Source organism: Tigriopus californicus, chromosome 6 (genome assembly GCF_007210705.1).
Source record: "Tigriopus californicus strain San Diego chromosome 6, Tcal_SD_v2.1, whole genome shotgun sequence".
Taxonomy (NCBI): domain Eukaryota; kingdom Metazoa; phylum Arthropoda; class Copepoda; order Harpacticoida; family Harpacticidae; genus Tigriopus; species Tigriopus californicus.
The window spans coordinates 2,235,787-2,253,360 of NC_081445.1; the positions used below are offsets into that span (position 1 = coordinate 2,235,787).

The following is a 17,574-nucleotide window of genomic DNA, read 5'->3' on the forward strand; positions in this document are numbered from 1 at the left end:
AAAGTCAATCTAACATATTAGACTTGTAACACTGATGCATTTCAAAAAGTAAGTGAGTTCTTCTTGGCTTCATGTACTGAGTTAGTGATGAGAGTTCACAATACAAATTACAAATTAGCCTGGAGAACGAAAAATCAAGTGCCACTTTTGTCGGATTTTCACGTTTTGTAACTCTCAGCTTGACCCTTAGATGACGGGCATTGGCACTAGGGTAAGCGCCCTCTGCACCCAGTTTGACGTTAATTTCATTCATCGTGGAAACGTAAAGAGACATCTGTAGGAATTTCTTTGATTCTATTTCATGCATATTTAATGTATATTTGCGCAAATCAAAGTTATAATCGTAGATATCTGTTGCAGCAGCAAATGTTTTAGGAGTCTCAATATTGGTTGTTCGTCGTTTTGTTATTCAAAACTAATAGTAGTAATCATAATAAGAGTTGTGGCGCTCTCAACCAAGAGCATCTGTGAGACTATACAGTAGTTGGCTAGAGGTTTGGCATTATGATAATCAAGAGAAGAATGTGTAGTTCTCATCATTTGAAAAGAGTTTAGAGCGAGCAAAATTCCTTTCCGTGAGATGTCTCTTGAATTGTGTTTTATCACATGCAAAAGATCTGAAATCAAGGTTGGAAACATGAAAAATAGTGGCATTGTCTTTGGAAAGTGGTCAAAAATAAGATCACTCATTTTTTCTCGATAGATCACCCTTCTTCTTTGTTGTTACCCTTGGATCAGCTTCAAAAAGGTCAGCAAAATTGCCTTCGTTTTCATTTCATAGACCATAAGCAGCTAGAGTAAATATCAAGTGGTTTGTTCGCAAATACATGTTGGTGTTCATTTTTACTCCTCTTCGATAAAAAATCCAAGGTCGAAAATCCATGACTTCAAGTTTGGCAAATCTGATTACTTCTTGCATGGTGGGGTTTGATCCTTCAGAATATTCAATTCCAATGGATTTTCATTGGCGGGTATAGAATGATGTTCCGTGTGTTGAAATTTTTGTAATCCTAATTTTGGGATAAATTCTGCAAAAGCAACGTTTCTCCATTATCAAGTATCTATCAACATATTGGCTTGTCCTTTTGTGAGCGATCCAAGGGCTCCATTAGAAGGTATCGAGCTGTTGTTAACCAATGGTTCATGCTTATGGGGCAATTGAAAAAGAGTGGAAGTGGATATATTAGGTGGGTCGTCTGGGCGTGGGATGGTTTTTTTGAAAATTTTGAAATTTACACTCGGTTATTTGGCACCCGTGGAAATGAAACACTTGAAAAGATGCACACGAGATGAAATTTAGATAGAACTGTTTGTTTTCTGTGTCTTGGAGCGTGAGCGTGAGAGGGGATTGTGGAGAACTTAATTGACAGTTACAGCCTCCCAAACCATTCCGGTTGACATGCACTAATTTTTCCAGTTCATTTGTTTTGATTGGGTCACCCGTAAGCAATTCACATGCACGAGCCACATACACCTGGACCAGGGTGACTATTCTGAGCAAGGTATTGTGTGAGAGAAGTTGTCACACTGACATTTTTTTCACACTTGCAGGAGTAACAAAGTCAATTTCTTGAGGGAGCCAGCCTGAGGGCAGTCACATCAGGGGTGGTTGTCATCGAAACCAGTCAGGACATTTAGAGTATCCCCCACTGGATTGGCGGTGATGGCCTGCAGGAACGCCTGCAGGGACGCCCTGATTTGATGCATTCAAAGAGTCAGTTTCCCACTTGAAAGCGAAGGAATCTAAGTGGAGGATTTGTGCTTGGCGAGAACTAAGCGGTTTACGACTTCTACTGATTTGGCACATTGATATATTCAGTGGGCGTGGCCATTTCCGTTTCCCACGCCATTTATAGTAACTGCATTGGATCGGTTTCCTTGAGCCCCCACTGCCTTTGGACAAGGCGAGGGAGCCTCATCCGAAGAAGATGGCAGTTGGCAGGAACAAAGTAAGGCTCGACCAAACCATTCACAGCAGCATTGACCATCACAATTCAACTGCGGATCCGAGACGGAGGAGACCCGCTCTAGGTATTGTTGATATTGTTGCTGTCGACGTTGCCACTCATCCTCTGACATGACCATCATCTTATTTGTACCTCGTTGAATGGAGTGATGGCGAACAATGGGATGATGATGGGGTTGGTAGAGCAGTCTTTGCTGGCGTGCCGAATCCACAGCACCCGCGATGGCCCCTCCAAGGGTGGACTCCGAGGATGACCAATGAAGATGGGCTTGGGATTGCTGAGGTTTGGGCTGGTATAAATGGCATGTGCAGGCCAAGGCATCATTAATTGAGCCCCCGTTGGAGAGGACCGCGCGGGCAAGGGAGTGCTTGCTAGAGGCAATGATCACCTGAGCTTGGTCGTTCATAGCGCCACTTCCATTGCTCTTAAAGTGTTTGCTAATGGTTTGAATACTGGATGTGTCTGATACCTTTTCAGGCTTAGGGTGGAACTGTCTTGAATGCTTCATGTCCTTTGAATGAATTACGACCTGCTTGTCCTGACTACTTTCAGTGGGGACAGTAGTCATTCTGCAGGCTGGCTCTCTGTGTCACTGATCTGGCCGGTGTTTATCTACGGTATCGTCAGTGGTCCGATCATCGTCGTCATCTATGTCGTCCTCCTCCTCGTCATCGTCATCCTCTTCGTCATCTTCATCGGGGAGACTTCGTTGATAACCAGGATGTTCACTTATTAAGTAATAATTGCTGTTGTAGATTACTCCCAACTCTCGAAGGGTTTCACCCCGTATTGTTGCTCGAATAGTCCAATTGTGGCAGTCGTTAGCCTCTATATCCCTCTCTAACCTTTCCACGTCGATTATTTTGGCACTAAGCCTCTCCAAGATGATACCTATGTCCTTGACAGAAAGGTGCTGTGGTTGATCTAAAGAGAGTTGATCCACAAGCAATAGAAACTTGTTGGCTGTCTCCAAATCCTCGTTATTCTCTGTTTCAGACTCTGAGCTCTCGTTGAACTCCAGCCCTCCTCCTTTAGGTTCAATTATTGTGTGACACTCAACGGTAGTGGCAGCTCTTGTAGCGGTGATACCATTGGTTGTGGATGAGACAATGGTGGTTGTGGCAGTGCTACTCACAGTAGCCGCCCCTGATGTGCTTGAATTGGCAGTGACCATGGTGGACGTCATTACAGAAGTCGGAGGCCCTGGTTGAGCTGGAAAACCAAAAGTTTGCAATATACTTCCCGAACGAGTTCAAACTAGTTGGAGAGGGATTGTAGAAAGCGCTACCTGTGTTAGCGGTTGCAGTGGATGACGTGGCTGAATCAGGATCGGCACCAGCCTTATCAACCTCTGAGAATCGGACATGAGCACCTTTTGGCAAGGAACGTTTCCCATCTGGTCCGATACCACCACCAGCCGAAGAGACCGGAAATGCAAGCTGAGCTCCGTCATGGGCTTGAATCGGTGAGGTGGCTACTGTTTTGTGCGACATGTGATAAGTATTGGAGGCAGTAGATGAGCCATTGGGCCCCACATGAAGTGAGCAACAATGGAAGTCACATTCATTGGTGGTAGGTGAACCTCGCTGAAAGATATGGTTCTTATAAGGGCGAAAGCACGACCTTGTCTCTTAAGAGGTTGGTTCATTCATTACCTTTGAATGTTGATTGGGATGGTGCACCACTCGACCAGCACCAGCGCATTCAGCAGTGTGATGGTGAAGCGGAACAATGGTTGACGATTCCACAGAACTTCCTTGCCTGGACAGCTGTCGAGGTGAAGGCGCACCGGTGATAATGCCTCGTACGGGAGGTCCAAGGTACCCGTGACCAACGGCCCTTGACTGAGTAACTTGATCAGCATCATGGTTTATCACAGTGATATGAGGCCCGTACCCTGGAATGGACAAGTGGGTTTAGCAATATAAGGCACCGTGACCTTGCCTTGATTTGCTTTATGAAAAGTAAGGAATGTCCCTTTTGCTTACCTCCTCCTGGCAAATTGGAGTCAAAGCTTGTCTGAACCAGCATGGAATGATGTTGGACCGCTGACGTTGTTCCACCTGCTCCCGAAGTTCTTGAGTTATCTCTACTAAGGCAAGGAGTTGAGGACACAGAAGAACCCGAGCGCTGCAAAAGAAGAGTTCGGAGATACTTTTTAGGTTAAATTGAATTTTTTTTGTCATTTTGAGGCAAAGTAAAGTCTTTGCGAATTTAGCCATAAAATGACCTAAAACCAACAGTTTTGAGGAAAGATAGGGGTGTTTTTATGATGTGGCCAAATTTTGAAGAGCTGCATTCCAAATAAAAAAATTATGCATCATTTTTCCTGAAAAAATCGGACGGATAAAAGAATGTTTTTATCTCGATTTTGCAATGTTTCTAATTATATAGAGTTTCTTTATTTTGACCATCTGTACTTAAGAATTCATGTTTTGTTTGGCAATGATGGGTAACTGAAAGTGTATTTTGTTTCTGCGTGAAGTGTGCCTTAAGTTATCTGTACACAATTAACTTAGATTGTCACACAATGGTGGTCATGATTTTACAGATCATTCATGATTTCAGGATGCTTCAAAATATGAACTTCACTTAGTAGTTGTGGGTATGAGTTTGCTTTGAAATTCAATTTTTCGTTAATATCAAGATGAGACTCAACCCAAGGGGCAGAAATTCATGAAAAATAATAATGTAACAATTTTTGCCTTGAAAGCCACCAACGTATAAGAATAACCAAACACATTACAACTTTTGTACCCTTTTACAACTCATTTTTACGTTTTTGGAACTTGGTTTAAGTGCTTTTCACAACCTCAAAGCGTACTATTTTGTGGACAAGCATGAACTATTTTCCTGATCTCAAGTTATTATCTTCAGATTAATCCTGCCGTGGGTTTGGCGAGCACCTTCAAGCCCTCGAGAATCCAGACTAGTTAGAACAATGACGTCCAACTCTCTTCTTTCTCACCTTCAAATATTCGTACGCGTAATGTCGGCATTGTAGCATCTTTCAAATCAGATGTGGACGGTTTTCTGACCAAATTTCCAGATCAACCCTAGATTCAATGGTGGACCAGATCCGCCAAAAGTAATTCGAGGGTGGCTTAGATAATATATGAATGTAAATAAAGTTCAGTAAAATAAAAGAGGTTCGTTTGAACTGCTAAGAATTCCATTCCCAGTAGCGTTAAGGATGTCCGCAAAAAAAATCAAGGGAAGTTTCCAAACCGAGCGCAGTATTTGTTATGTGTAGCTTTTACAATATTTGTCCAAATCTCAAAGTTACGACCATGCGTTTAAATTGAAACGTTGATCTCATTAACAAGAACCTCGAACAAAAGATGCCGATTTAAATATGAAGTTGACACGTGTTTGTTCCATGGTGTCTTGTCATGAGAAAGATCAGTGGCCTCGCACTCAATTTTATGAATCCGACTGGAAAATTCAGTAGTTTGATTACTTCCAGCGACGAAGTAACATTCTGGTTCTGGCCACGAGGACCATTTCTTTCCAGAATATGGTGATTATGAGGACAATAAAAGTGAAACATGATAGTTTGAACCCAACACTCACATGAGATCAAATCCGAATTTTGAAATGAATTTATCCAATTTCCAATTATCGGTGAGCCATATAAAGAAGTTATGATATCTTTAGAGAGGGATTGAAGGTCCGAGTAAAATATGGTGTCATTGGACTTCAAAGAGGATTCGAAACAGGTTTGTTTATAAATATTTGATAAAAGACTTCCCAACTCTCACATTCAGAGATTCTCCATCCTTCAGGGCAAGTGCATATTTACAGAGGGGATAGTGACTGGAATTAATTATCATGAGCTTGTATAGAGAATGACTCATGAGAAAGTGGGTCAATTGACACGCTGTGCGAGTATTAGTATTCATACCGGTTGTTGATCCCACATACTTACAAACTGGTTTCTAAGGCCTCACATGAGTACCTCTGTAGCCCAAGGATTCACCCTGATTAAGTGCTTAACTTCGCGTAACTTCGTAATAGGGCGTGCAGAGTAATTTAAACTAACCAGAAAAAAACAGCTGACGTGCTCCATGGGATGGAGTACAAGGTACCATATTTCAAATAATAAGCTTTTTTGAGCGAATTGTTTTTGGTGTCAAAGCCACATCAAAAATGACCATTAAATATATGTAGCAGAACTCTTCCGATCATGGAAAATTTGTTAACCCATAGTTGGTCGTGAAAGTTTTTTTACCTTTCCTTTAAGGTGAGAACAAAGCCCAAAGCTCAGCCTGGCAAGTCTGTTTTTTCTCACCGCCTTTTCATTACTACACCAAACGTATTGAATGCTCATTTTTCAAATTTTGGAATAATGACGCAACGTTACACATCAACAAAACCGGAAATTTCCTTTGTTGTACAGCATAAAGCCCGAATAGCCTTGCTTGCAACGGACTATTGGCATATTTCAAAGTACTTTCTATTTGCAATTAGAGACGCACGAACCAAGCCCTTTGTGCGTGAAAATGATAACGCATCACGACAGGCTAAAACAGAGATTGGTAGGAATTTTTCGGGCTGATAACAAAGTGAAGGAATTGTAGTTGTGAAAAATGAGGAAAAAAAGGATTGTATTTATGCCACAATGATTGATCGAACACTTGTCTTTGAACACTGCTGCCATGAAAGTTGATTCCAATCTTAAATCTGCAACGCACATATATTTACCTGGGATATCGACCTTGTATGTACACCGAGCAGTCTTGGACCTCCTGAGGCGATGGTCGAACATATGGAGCTTTGTCTGGAGGGTCCCGGACCCGTGAGCATGAGGTTGCCCCCTCCACCAATGGCACACTCCTTTTCCCAATGTAACACCACTGTGATTCTGCCCCGACTGTCCATGATTTTCCATGAAGGAGTCTGATCGTGAAGACCCATAGAGTATAGAGTATCGCATACTATCGACGGGATGGCTTCCATTACTGCGAGCAAAAGAAAACATTCATGTCCGGGAGTTCACACTTTGTCTGCATTCCATTTGAGCCAAGAAGGAGGGTACATTCATTCAGTAATGTGTATGTTTGCTTGCCCCATATTGGCCTGGCTTGAGGACCCTACGTAGAACGAACAACCCAAGGCATCATCTCCCCACTACTCGATAGGGTCCATGGCAAATGTTCGAGACTACAAACCCATCAATCCACTCAATCGCCCTGCCCCAAAATGTTGCTATACCCCTACCGTTTCAATATTCTACACCAAGTAGTGCACTCACACACACACACGCCCGTATGCTCATATTCGCACCAAATAGCCTCAGGGTGGATCGTTCATCCAATCTAAGCTCCACTTGGTCTGCGGCTAGAGACCCAATGTGACCTTGATAATATCTATTCAAAATGGAAAAGAGCACTCTTGTGCAACACGCTCTTCGTCCTTTTCTTTCTTTCTGTCTTTCTTTCTGTCTTTCCCCCTCTCTCTTTTCCTCCACTTCTCCCTTTCGATGGTGATGGTTCTTGGGTTGGTAGGGTTACAACAAGCATGCACCGAGTCTCGTGTGGAACGCCACAGAATGGGAAATGAGAAAGCGGTGGAACGAACGAAAGAAGAGAAGAAGAAGAAGAGGCAGAAGAGGCTTTTAACTCAGAATGTTTAGAGCGATCCCTTTTGGATGAGGGCAGACAACAAACGTTGCCGCTGGATTAAGCAGGCCCTTGTCCCAATCAACGCTTGATCAGATTGACCTGTTAAAAAGTGAGATATCTCGAGTCCAGCTCACAAATGGGTTTCAAAATGGTTAGGGAGACTCAAGTCATAAACAGGATCACTTGGAGAGAAAGTTGGAGTGACCTTCAACGGTGACGTCAAAGCCAAGGAGGAGGGAAGGGAAATAAAGATCCGTCTCACTTCCACCTCAGGAGATGGGAACACGAGCTGGCACATAAATTCAGCTCTAGCGAAACAAGGAGCGTTTCCACCGGAATGACATCAATAACAATTTCTTTTAACGCGACGAACGTGGTTTCCTAAAGTGTAGTAGCACTCTGATCGGGAGAAACGGCTTAGCTGGGAAGTTTCATGAGCTACAAAAGTGACCAAGATCCGGGTCACCGGATGCATCTCCTACATTGACATCAGTATCTGATGGACATGGCGCATGTGACGTCATCTGTTTTGTCTCTCACTTCAGGCCATTGATGCTCAGACACTTGATCATTACTACAGTAGAAAGCCAAGATAACTACTCACCCGCGCGGACTGCGTCGGTTCCGGCAGGGTGCCACACTTCCCCGGATCGGAGAAATAGGAAAACCGAATTCTCGGGGAGGGTTTGGAAATATTCACCATCATCAACCTAGCGGCGTAAATGAGTTGAGACCTCGTCATGAATGTCCGCGGCCGGATCAACCACCATCAACACTGGACGTACCTGAGTTCCGTCTGTTTCAAGCACCACTCGTATTGGTTCCACTTTGCCAAGTCCAAGCTTCTCACGGCCTTTCCGGTGGAACTCCTCATATGTGGACACAACCAAGGCTTTCCGTATGGTGCGGGCCGCATTCCAAACTTTAACGGGTCGCCTGCCACCCCCGATCCGATTGATAGAGGGCGTGGGCCCCGATGTGCCCAGGTTCGGCCGGCCTTTGTTGGTTTCGGGTTGCGTTCCACGGGCGTCCTGTCATGACATGAAAGCTTGTCTTGCGGGCTTGAACCCTTCCTCGTTCAAGCATTACTTACCTCGTTGGAATGGGTCCTCCGCCTCGTTCCCCCTCCACTGCCACCGCCGTGGTTGGGCACAGTGAGAGATCCAACCCCACCGCTTCCACCCCCTCCCTTGGCGACCTGGCTGGCGTGGAGAGAGGTGGAGCGGATTGGGGGCGGTTCGGCCGGGCTACTCCCATCTCGCTCACGAGAGGAAGAGGCCATTCTTGAGGTCCTCACATGGGGCGCACGAACGCCATCACTACAATCTCGACGGTATATTAGAAGTCAACTGAGTTTTTCCGGCAGTAACCCTTCATATCCAGCGAAGACGAAAACGAAACTTTTTCGCTCGGGATCAGACTGTTCTTGAACGAGTTTGAAATCAAATGTGCCTGACAGGGCATTAAGGAACTCCTTCAGTTGACTTCTAGTTCCAGTGAAGTGGAGGGAGGGCTACTGTTTTGCTCCAGACGTTGGAGCGCGGAGGGCCGAAGGGATTGAGGCGGTTCCTGTGTTATTGGAGGCGTTACTGGTGGTGATCGCGACAGAATGGGCGACGTGGACCTGGCGTCAGTGTAGGAATTGCGCGAGGAATCGAAACAAGTCAGAGTGTGCAAATACTTGAGGAGAATGGATCCAATTTGCCAGGACCTGGATTTCCTGGCATTCTTCATACCCGTTCTCCGAGCAGCACTTCACTTGTTCAACGTGTCGGACATGTTTGAGCGACCCCACACAACAGCGGAGGCTCTCTCTTTCACACACACCGATATTGACCTTGAAACTCATGAAGCATTGTAATGGTGACCTGGTGCCTAACTAACCTGTCCAATCTCAGGAGGCCGTGACCATGCGGATCCTGCCCAAACCCGTCACCACAAGCGGTCACAGTGGGCTTGCAGGTGCGGAATTGAAACGGCCAACACTCACCACAATGAATGGGCACCCAGAACAGGGATCTTCATCCTCCAATCTTCTTTTCTTCTTCTTCTTCTTCTCCGTCCTTCTTGGCTCTTCCCTACTCGTTTTCTTCTTCTCCTCCTCCTCCTTCTCCTCCTTCTCCTCCCAGTCGTCGTCGACCTCCACCAACACCAACACCAACACCACCTCCTGGTCTTTCTCCAAGGAGCCCGATCTTCATCGGCGTTCTCTTCACTCGTGGCGACGTCCCCATCATTTGGGCACAAGTCAGCAGTCAACAAGGAGCTCGAATGGAACACTCTCTCTTTCTGTCTGAGCACACACACACATTGAACCAACGCTCACTCACTCACTCACTCCTCACACACCCATGCACCACACATACTTGAAGACTGGTGTTGAGAGATGGTAGTGGTAGTGGTGGTGGAGGTGGTGGTGGTCCTGTAGTAGTAAAAATAGTAGCAGTAGTAGCTGAAGGCCTCCAGAGTTTGGTGAGGGCCTGAAAATAGTAGTCGTTGTAGGGGTAGTCGGAGAGAGAGAGAGAGAGAGAGAGAGAGAGTAGCTAGCGATGGAAGTAAAAGCAGCGGGCAAAGCTGTTGGGTTCTTCCAGTGTCCACCGTTTAGGTCTTCTCTTCTCTCACTCTCGTTCTCGACAATGGCCTTGTGTATGAGTATGCGAGCCGACCGTGAGTAAAGGCCATTCTCTCTGAGAGTGGAACATGAAGGAGACTTGGCCAGATCTAACAGCATCTTTAAAGAGCTCGGGAGGAAAAGGAGAAGAAAGACGAAAACGAGGAGAAGCAGAAGAATGAAGAAGAAGGAGGAGGAGCAGGAGGAGCAGGAGGAGCAGGAGGAGGAGTAAGAGTAAGAGAAGAATAAGAGAGGATGGCCAAACGAGCGAAAAGAGGACTTGGCTCACGTCTGCAGCGCCCGCGTTCGTTGTTGGAACAGCTACAAGGTCCTTTTCGTTCAAGTTTCGATGCCTGTCGACCGTACATACAGTACACGTACATATATACTGTATACTTGTACACACACTCACACACACTCACACACGCACCACCTTCTCGAGCTTTTTTCACTTGCCCTGGCCTTGAAGGAGTACCATCAATAATGACGGTAGTATAACCCCGAATGGATTAATCCCATTGGATTGTATTCAACAGAACCTGCGTTCTCAAAGTCTTTGCAACAAACAGAGACTTCAATCTTGAAGAAATAGTTGTCTCGTGACTATTCCACGCAAGTGGTTTGTAGAGGCTAAAAGTGAGCAAAGCAAATAATGTTGCTTTAGACCGATATGATTCAGAATCTCGGAAAGCAAGTCTCTGTTAGTCAATCTTGTAGGACAATGCAAACGTAACACAACAAACACACGGTTACGGCCACTCATGTTATTACTAGACCTCGGAAAAAAGGTAGAAAAATCAGCAAAACATGGAGCTAAAAGATGAAAAAAGAAAAATGACAAAAAGGTAAAAGAAGGCAGCAAAATCAATCATAAAAGGTGGAAAACAGTAACATTTCTCAAGAGAAGGTAAAAACGTGTAAATTTTGGAAAAACGTCCTCATGTCTTCCCATTTCTTAAAAAAAAATCAAAGCAAAGAATGCATGTTTTTTTTTTGTAAAACAAACACAAAAGTCAGTTTGGGGTTTGGTGCGAAGTTACCATTTTTTATCTGATCAAAAGGGCTGCTTATATCTATAACCATATTTCAAGTTTGTTTTCTGTGTTTTCAAGTTTTTTTAACAAGTAAGGACGAAAAGTGCCAAAAAAGGTTAAAAAACAAACGAACAACATTTTAGACAATTTGTCCAAAATGTGACCCGAAGGGTAAAAACCTACGTTTTGGGTTTTTAACTTTTTTTCCTAGGTCTAGTTATTAGGCTCGAAAAAACTCTACCCTTTTTTACGTTGATCTGATTTGCTTCCGATAAGTATCCATTTGGGTCAACTATGGCATTCTTCACAATCCTTCAGTCCTAATTTATTTCAAACAACAGTATCACTGGAAGCTATTTTGAAAAATACCCTGTTGTTACAGATATCTATATCGTGGGATCAATACTTTTGCATGGTATTCACAAAAAAGGTAAGCCGAACGATTTTGGCCACATGATTTCAATGCTATTGCGTTGCCCGTTCCATCCAATACGTGTATAAGCAGGGAAAATTTCGCTCTCGCCCCAACTCTTGCTTGGTTGGTTTGGAGGCTGAAGGTCGACTTGCTCACTGACTGAATGGCTGACTGACTGACTGACTGACTGACTGACTGACTGACTGACTGACTGACTGACTGACTGACTGACGGTAGAGGCTTTTCGAGCCAGCTTAGCTCGCTCGCTCCTTGGTCGATGGGCCTTGTTGGTCCATGGTCCGTCGATGGGCCTGGTTGGTCCCTGTTGGTGCGTTCCATTCGCTCTCTTGGGCAAATACACATTCTCACCAAATGACCCGATCCCTCTCTCTCCCTCTCGTTCTTTCTTTCTCTCCCACCGATTGCTGCATGGACATGGAGGAGACGGGAAAGACTAAGAAGACATTGTTGCACATCAGTTGTTGGGTACGGGCGAAATTCCATCCCTCAAAAAAAACCACTTTGACCTTCACGCCTCTTGAGCTGCATACAAATTACGCTTGAAGCGTCCACCTTTACCATGATCCAAGCCAACAGGCCAGCTCATCGATGACTGGTCTGCCTCCAAAAATATTTTCATATTAAGGGATAAAACTTTTGTAATTTGTCGCCCAAGACACCCGAAGGAATCGGGAACAAAGGACGAGGTGACAACTCACTCACATTGGCCATGGACCGGTTATAGTGATTAGAAAAGCCCTCGACTCAGTCCTTTGACGAAGTCCAGACGATACTTTTTTTTGGCAGGGCTTAATCGGTTGGCTAACTCACGGACAATTAGAGATATGGACGAACGTGCAAAGGTAAAGAACACGTCATATCTCTTGAATTAACTGGCTACATTTGTTCTTGAAAAAATAACTTTCAAACGAACAACTTGACTATTGAGCATTTAAAACGTGACTTGCCCGTTCATGGCATCCACTAAGATTTCTAACCTTGTCAATACATTTTTTTAAAGAGACACTGTCATAGATTTAATAAGATTTAGTAGTCCGTAGCCAGTGGCAGCCTTTCTTGTCCGGTTAAAATGCAACATTGTGCCAAGTAAAGCAGGCCGTTGAAAGACACATCAAATTCCTCACTTAAGACACCGATAATATCTCATTCACCGTTTCGTTATTTGTTTTATTTCTGAAACTTTGTCTCAATCCTGATTGTTCATTAACATGAGACCATCAACGAGCTAGACTGCGTTACTTGCATTTACTATAGGATCGCCTCACTTTCTTTAAACATAATAGTTAGAGCGGCTTTACACTAGGATGGAAAATCAAGATTGAATCCGGTTTGAGGAGGATGGAAGATGGGGCGACTCATCTTTCACTGTACTGAAGTCGAACGAAAAGACTCATATTGCGAAAAACTCGCCCCAGCACTAGTCCCACTTCCATCCTCAAACCGGATTCAATCCTGATTTACCATCGCAGTGTAAAGCCGCTCTTACTAATAATCTCTGAGTTGATTACAAGCGGCCTTGTTGCCTTTATTCATCCTATTTTAACATATTATTCAAAACTACCTAACTCCTGAGCAACTCAATATTTAACGTCTTGGCTCCCTTGTTGACATCATTTATGACCAACCAGGTTATCTCTGAGGCTCTGAGACTTCAAAATTCGACGACATAGGGTATAGCCAATCGACTCGAAACCAAATAATGGATAAGGTCTGAATATCAAAGTATCGATATGGAATCCATATTAAACTTAAGAAATGCCTTATTTTTGCTCTTGTCTATCATTTCTAGGATACCATTTATTGATAAAGTTCTGTGATTTAATATGACCCAACAAAAGTAACCGAAGGTTCGTCAGATCAAAGGTGAAAATTTCTGGACAAATATCGTCTTCATTCGGTATTGTGCTTTCAAATGTCCCATTTTTGCTGAGGTAAGTTGTCCATGAACTTGAAGCGATGCAATGACGTTTTACCCAAACTCTGTTTGTCCTCACGACATGCTAACTTTCTTTGCCAACCTACTCTTATTTTAGTTCCAACGCTGCTTTCGCTTTATTTTTTGGGCACCAATTTTGTTTTGTTTTACTCATGTTAATAGAGTTTGATATGCATCCCTAAAACGTGCTTTGGATACGATTTAACTATGCTCTCAAGGCCTCAAAGGGCACTATTTGATGGCAAAAAGGAGTACTTGATTATTTTCCAACAAGTTTAATTGAGTCTCAAGCACCAGTATTATGAATGAGTCATTTTAAACAAAAAGCCCTAAACGTGGATCAGTTCAAAATTGATTAAGTTAAAATCGTCTATAACATCAGCTATACAATAAATTCAAATTTTATGTACATCCCCCCCCCAAAAAACAAGTAATATTCCAGACCAACCCTACATTCAAGGACTAGCTCGGTCTGCCAACTCAAATTCGTTGGTGGACCAAATACGTATCATATAAAGATCGAAAGGTAATAAATAGACAAATTATAATCTTTCATATTCATTGCACTGGGGATTGCATGCCCTGTTGCGGTTAGGAAAGGCCGTAAAAAACCAAACCAAACAAAAATCCGTACAAAGACTAGCCACTGACTAGGGACCCTGGATTCAGAGACGAGCGAGGTTTGACAAGTGGCTCCACTTCAAAAATGTAAACAATCAGTAGAACTAAGAAAGTTTTCAAACAGATTTTGAACTGATGTGTTGTATAAGAACGAGTTCTATCATGACAAGGATCATTGAACATTCTCTTCAAGGACACTGCCAAATTTGACTTGAAGCCAAGCGGATTCATGGATATGACATTTTAGATTGTTACTACTCTTTTGTTACTCTCTAAATCCTTTCTGAACCCATTTTTTCATAAGATTAGATTACTATAATGTTTCATCAGATTATTCAGATTAACATTATCACATGTGTGCTTCCTGAGTCCATCAAGAAACTAGTCCCTTTATACTTTACAATGTAATTTGTTGAATATGTTAGTACCTTCTTTTTGGAAGTGCTTTAGTCCAACTCTAGACTGGCAGTATGCGAAAGATCAGTGTGTCAACTACATTTTATTGAGAAATACCACACTAATACAGTTCTAATGACAAAAGACACTCTTAATTCTGTGGAAAGAGTCCGTTAGATCTATAGTGGATCAAATTTGTCATAAATCATTCAAAGCTTTACCCTCTTATTTCTATTATTCTTATTGCCCTCTTATTATCCAGATTGAATGAGATCTGTTGTTTAAATCCGAATCAATCCTGCATTTGCAGCAATGAAATATTTCCTTTGCCTTTCTTATGAGTTATGACTTATGAACAGCAGGCAAGACGAAAAATTGCATCGGTAAAATGCTATTTGGGCTGTTACGTCCCACTTAGAAGTATATACGCTCCTCTGAACGCGATAACATCAATACCTAACATTTAAGCGACTTACAGGCTTTAAAATACGCTGAAAGCAAAAAATAGCGAGTGCTAACAGCACTCATTCCAGGAGAAAGAAATTCGATCATAAACTTTATGACGGATGGAGATGTCGTCCAAACATCATCGAAACCAACGTGGCTAATTCTATCCAGGATCCGGACAGATGTCAGTGAAGCGAATGGCGATTTCTGCTCAAATGAGCCTAGATTTGAAGTCCTGCCCACTTTGCGCCGAACATCATGAACAACATATATGAGAGTTTGAACCACTGGACAAGTCCTTGTTTCAAGAAAGTTCCCTCTTCAATCTCCGGCCAGATCACTTCCAAACGTACGCCTCCTATCTTTTTAGGTGGAAAATCGACCATGAAAACGCAACACGCAGAGCTGCTATGAATCTTTATGTGTCCGGAGAATCTGAATGGTCCAGAGAACATTCACTCTGACAGTTTGAGTACTTTGGCTTCAGGTTGTGTGCCACTACTAGATGACATGGATGTTGGACTTGACTGAGGCCTTCCCTGGTCCTCGTCGTCCTCGGACAGGCTTCTTTTGACTCCTCTGGGTGTGTCCACTGGGTGTTCCACGTCTTGCCCTGGCTTGCCCTTGTTGGAAATCATATGCTTCTCCAGATTCAATAACTTGGCTGATTGTTTCTTGAGCAACTCGGATTGATTGGCAATCACGGCCTCTTGGGCCGACAGGACATTTTCTAAATTCGAGATCTTGTTATTCTGTTCCTGAATGGTGGCCTTAAACTCTTTGACGATCCTGCGCGTGTCTGAGAGGAACTTCTTGTTGCTTTTGGTAAGTGAGCGGAACTTGTTGTCCGTGACCAGGATCTTGTTGCCGATCATGGAGACTCGACCCGGATTTGCCGACGACGACGGAGAGGAAGAGGAGGAGGATGGGCGGATGGGCGTGGAGGTATCCGCCACGGGCAATCCATACAGAAACGAACTGGTGGATTTGGGCGAGAGTAGCGATATGTTACTGAGATTGAAAGTGGGCACGATCTTCTCTTCAAAATGCTCCATGGCCATGGATGAGATATCGCGGAGCTCTTGGAGCACATCAAATGCTCGGGGCAAGACCTTCTCATGGCGGATCTTTCTCAGTACGCGAAATATCTCGTCCACCACTTTTCCAGGGATGAAGCAACACAGATCCGCGTCCACAAACTTCATGAAGGTCATGGAGAGAAGCGACAATCGCGTCTCCACGGCCGTGAGGATATCAGAATGTCGGATTAGAGGGTGGTTGCGCCGGACGGATTCTCGTCGAGGTAACTTGGATTTGACTTCTTTGATGCATTCCGCGTGGTAGCGCTCGGCACCTTTGAACCCGCGGTTCAAATGCGACTGACACAGATGATTGATTCTAGAATCGGGTCGATATAAGAACAATTATCAATGGAAAGAGAGAGAAACATATAGTATGTAGTGGGGCAGGGATGTGGTTCTTTTCCTTTAGAGTGGTACCTTTTGGTCAAAACGCGGATTTGCGACACCTCATCGTAGGAAAGGAAGTCAAACACACGATTGAGAACACAATCCGGCATCATGGCAAAACTAGAGCCTGTTCGGAAACGGTAGAGATAACAAATCAAAAAATATGAACATCAATGATCCCAAAAGAAAAACTATATTACCAACAGGGGCGAATCCACTTAAAGACATAATTACGAGATGCCAAATGATTCTTCTTCTTCCTTGCTGGAACATGAAATTTCATGGAAGATAAAGTGATAAGCGTGAACTCATACGATTATTTTATGAATATAGATCTTTAAGACCAACTGTATTTTGAGGGTAAATTTCACATAATAAATTATATAAATTGACCATCCACAACTTCAATCCGAAAAAAAAAACAGGATCCTTAACGAGAACTTTTTTTTTAAGTATCCTTATTATAATACGTCTCAACCGCTAAAAGTTGACCAGTTGAAGTAGCTTTAAGATATTTTTTTGCGATAGGAACTTGCCTTTGTTGTGTCTTCAAATCTAGTCAAACGTTAATTTTGTTCGTAAACGTAGCTAATTTTCTAGACACATAAAAGGAAGTCACAACATCACTTTGAACTCGAGGTGACCAAAATCATAGCAAGCCGTGAACCGGCTTCGTTGATAGTGTTTGTCATTTTAAGCGGTAGTTTTTGGCTTTTTTATCCCTCATTCTAGCAACAATGAACTGGTCATTTGTACATCATATTTTGACCCTAGCTACAATTTCCAAGCTTCCCATTTAAGACCAGAAACTTGTATCACTTGGTAACCCTGTTACAATAAAGACAGCTCTTTTTTGCACCAATTTATTTGTTAGTTTAACAGAGACTGATAGCATATTTGCATATATGTATAATACAAAATCACCAGGATTGTTTCATCATCGGGATGGATTTCGGGATCACATCTTGTGGCGGATCGATATCAAGAAGTCTTCTTTTTGTACACACGATTGGATTGAGATAGATTGTGGTTG

General features: G+C 43.3%; 2 protein-coding genes across 2 annotated transcripts; both read right to left on the reverse strand.

Annotated features, from left to right (window-relative positions):
- Positions 1-277: 277 nt before the first annotated feature.
- On the reverse strand, positions 278-10,043 carry LOC131881587 (uncharacterized). The gene is made up of 9 exons (XM_059228492.1): positions 9,476-10,043; positions 8,685-9,405; positions 8,377-8,622; positions 8,196-8,301; positions 6,672-6,928; positions 3,956-4,097; positions 3,623-3,864; positions 3,256-3,553; positions 278-3,179 (listed from the first exon to the last, which is right to left on the reverse strand). Exons 2-9 carry the CDS (start codon positions 8,871-8,873, stop codon positions 2,557-2,559), a joined length of 2,103 nt encoding a protein of 700 aa, XP_059084475.1. The 5' UTR covers positions 8,874-9,405; positions 9,476-10,043; the 3' UTR covers positions 278-2,556.
- Positions 10,044-15,472: 5,429 nt separating this feature from the next.
- On the reverse strand, positions 15,473-17,171 carry LOC131881591 (F-box only protein 28-like). Its single transcript, XM_059228497.1, has 4 exons — positions 17,078-17,171; positions 16,742-16,805; positions 16,572-16,668; positions 15,473-16,470 (listed from the first exon to the last, which is right to left on the reverse strand). The coding sequence occupies exons 2-4, from the start codon at positions 16,767-16,769 to the stop codon at positions 15,528-15,530; spliced, it is 1,068 nt and encodes a 355-aa protein (XP_059084480.1). The 5' UTR covers positions 16,770-16,805; positions 17,078-17,171; the 3' UTR covers positions 15,473-15,527.
- Positions 17,172-17,574: the final 403 nt, after the last annotated feature.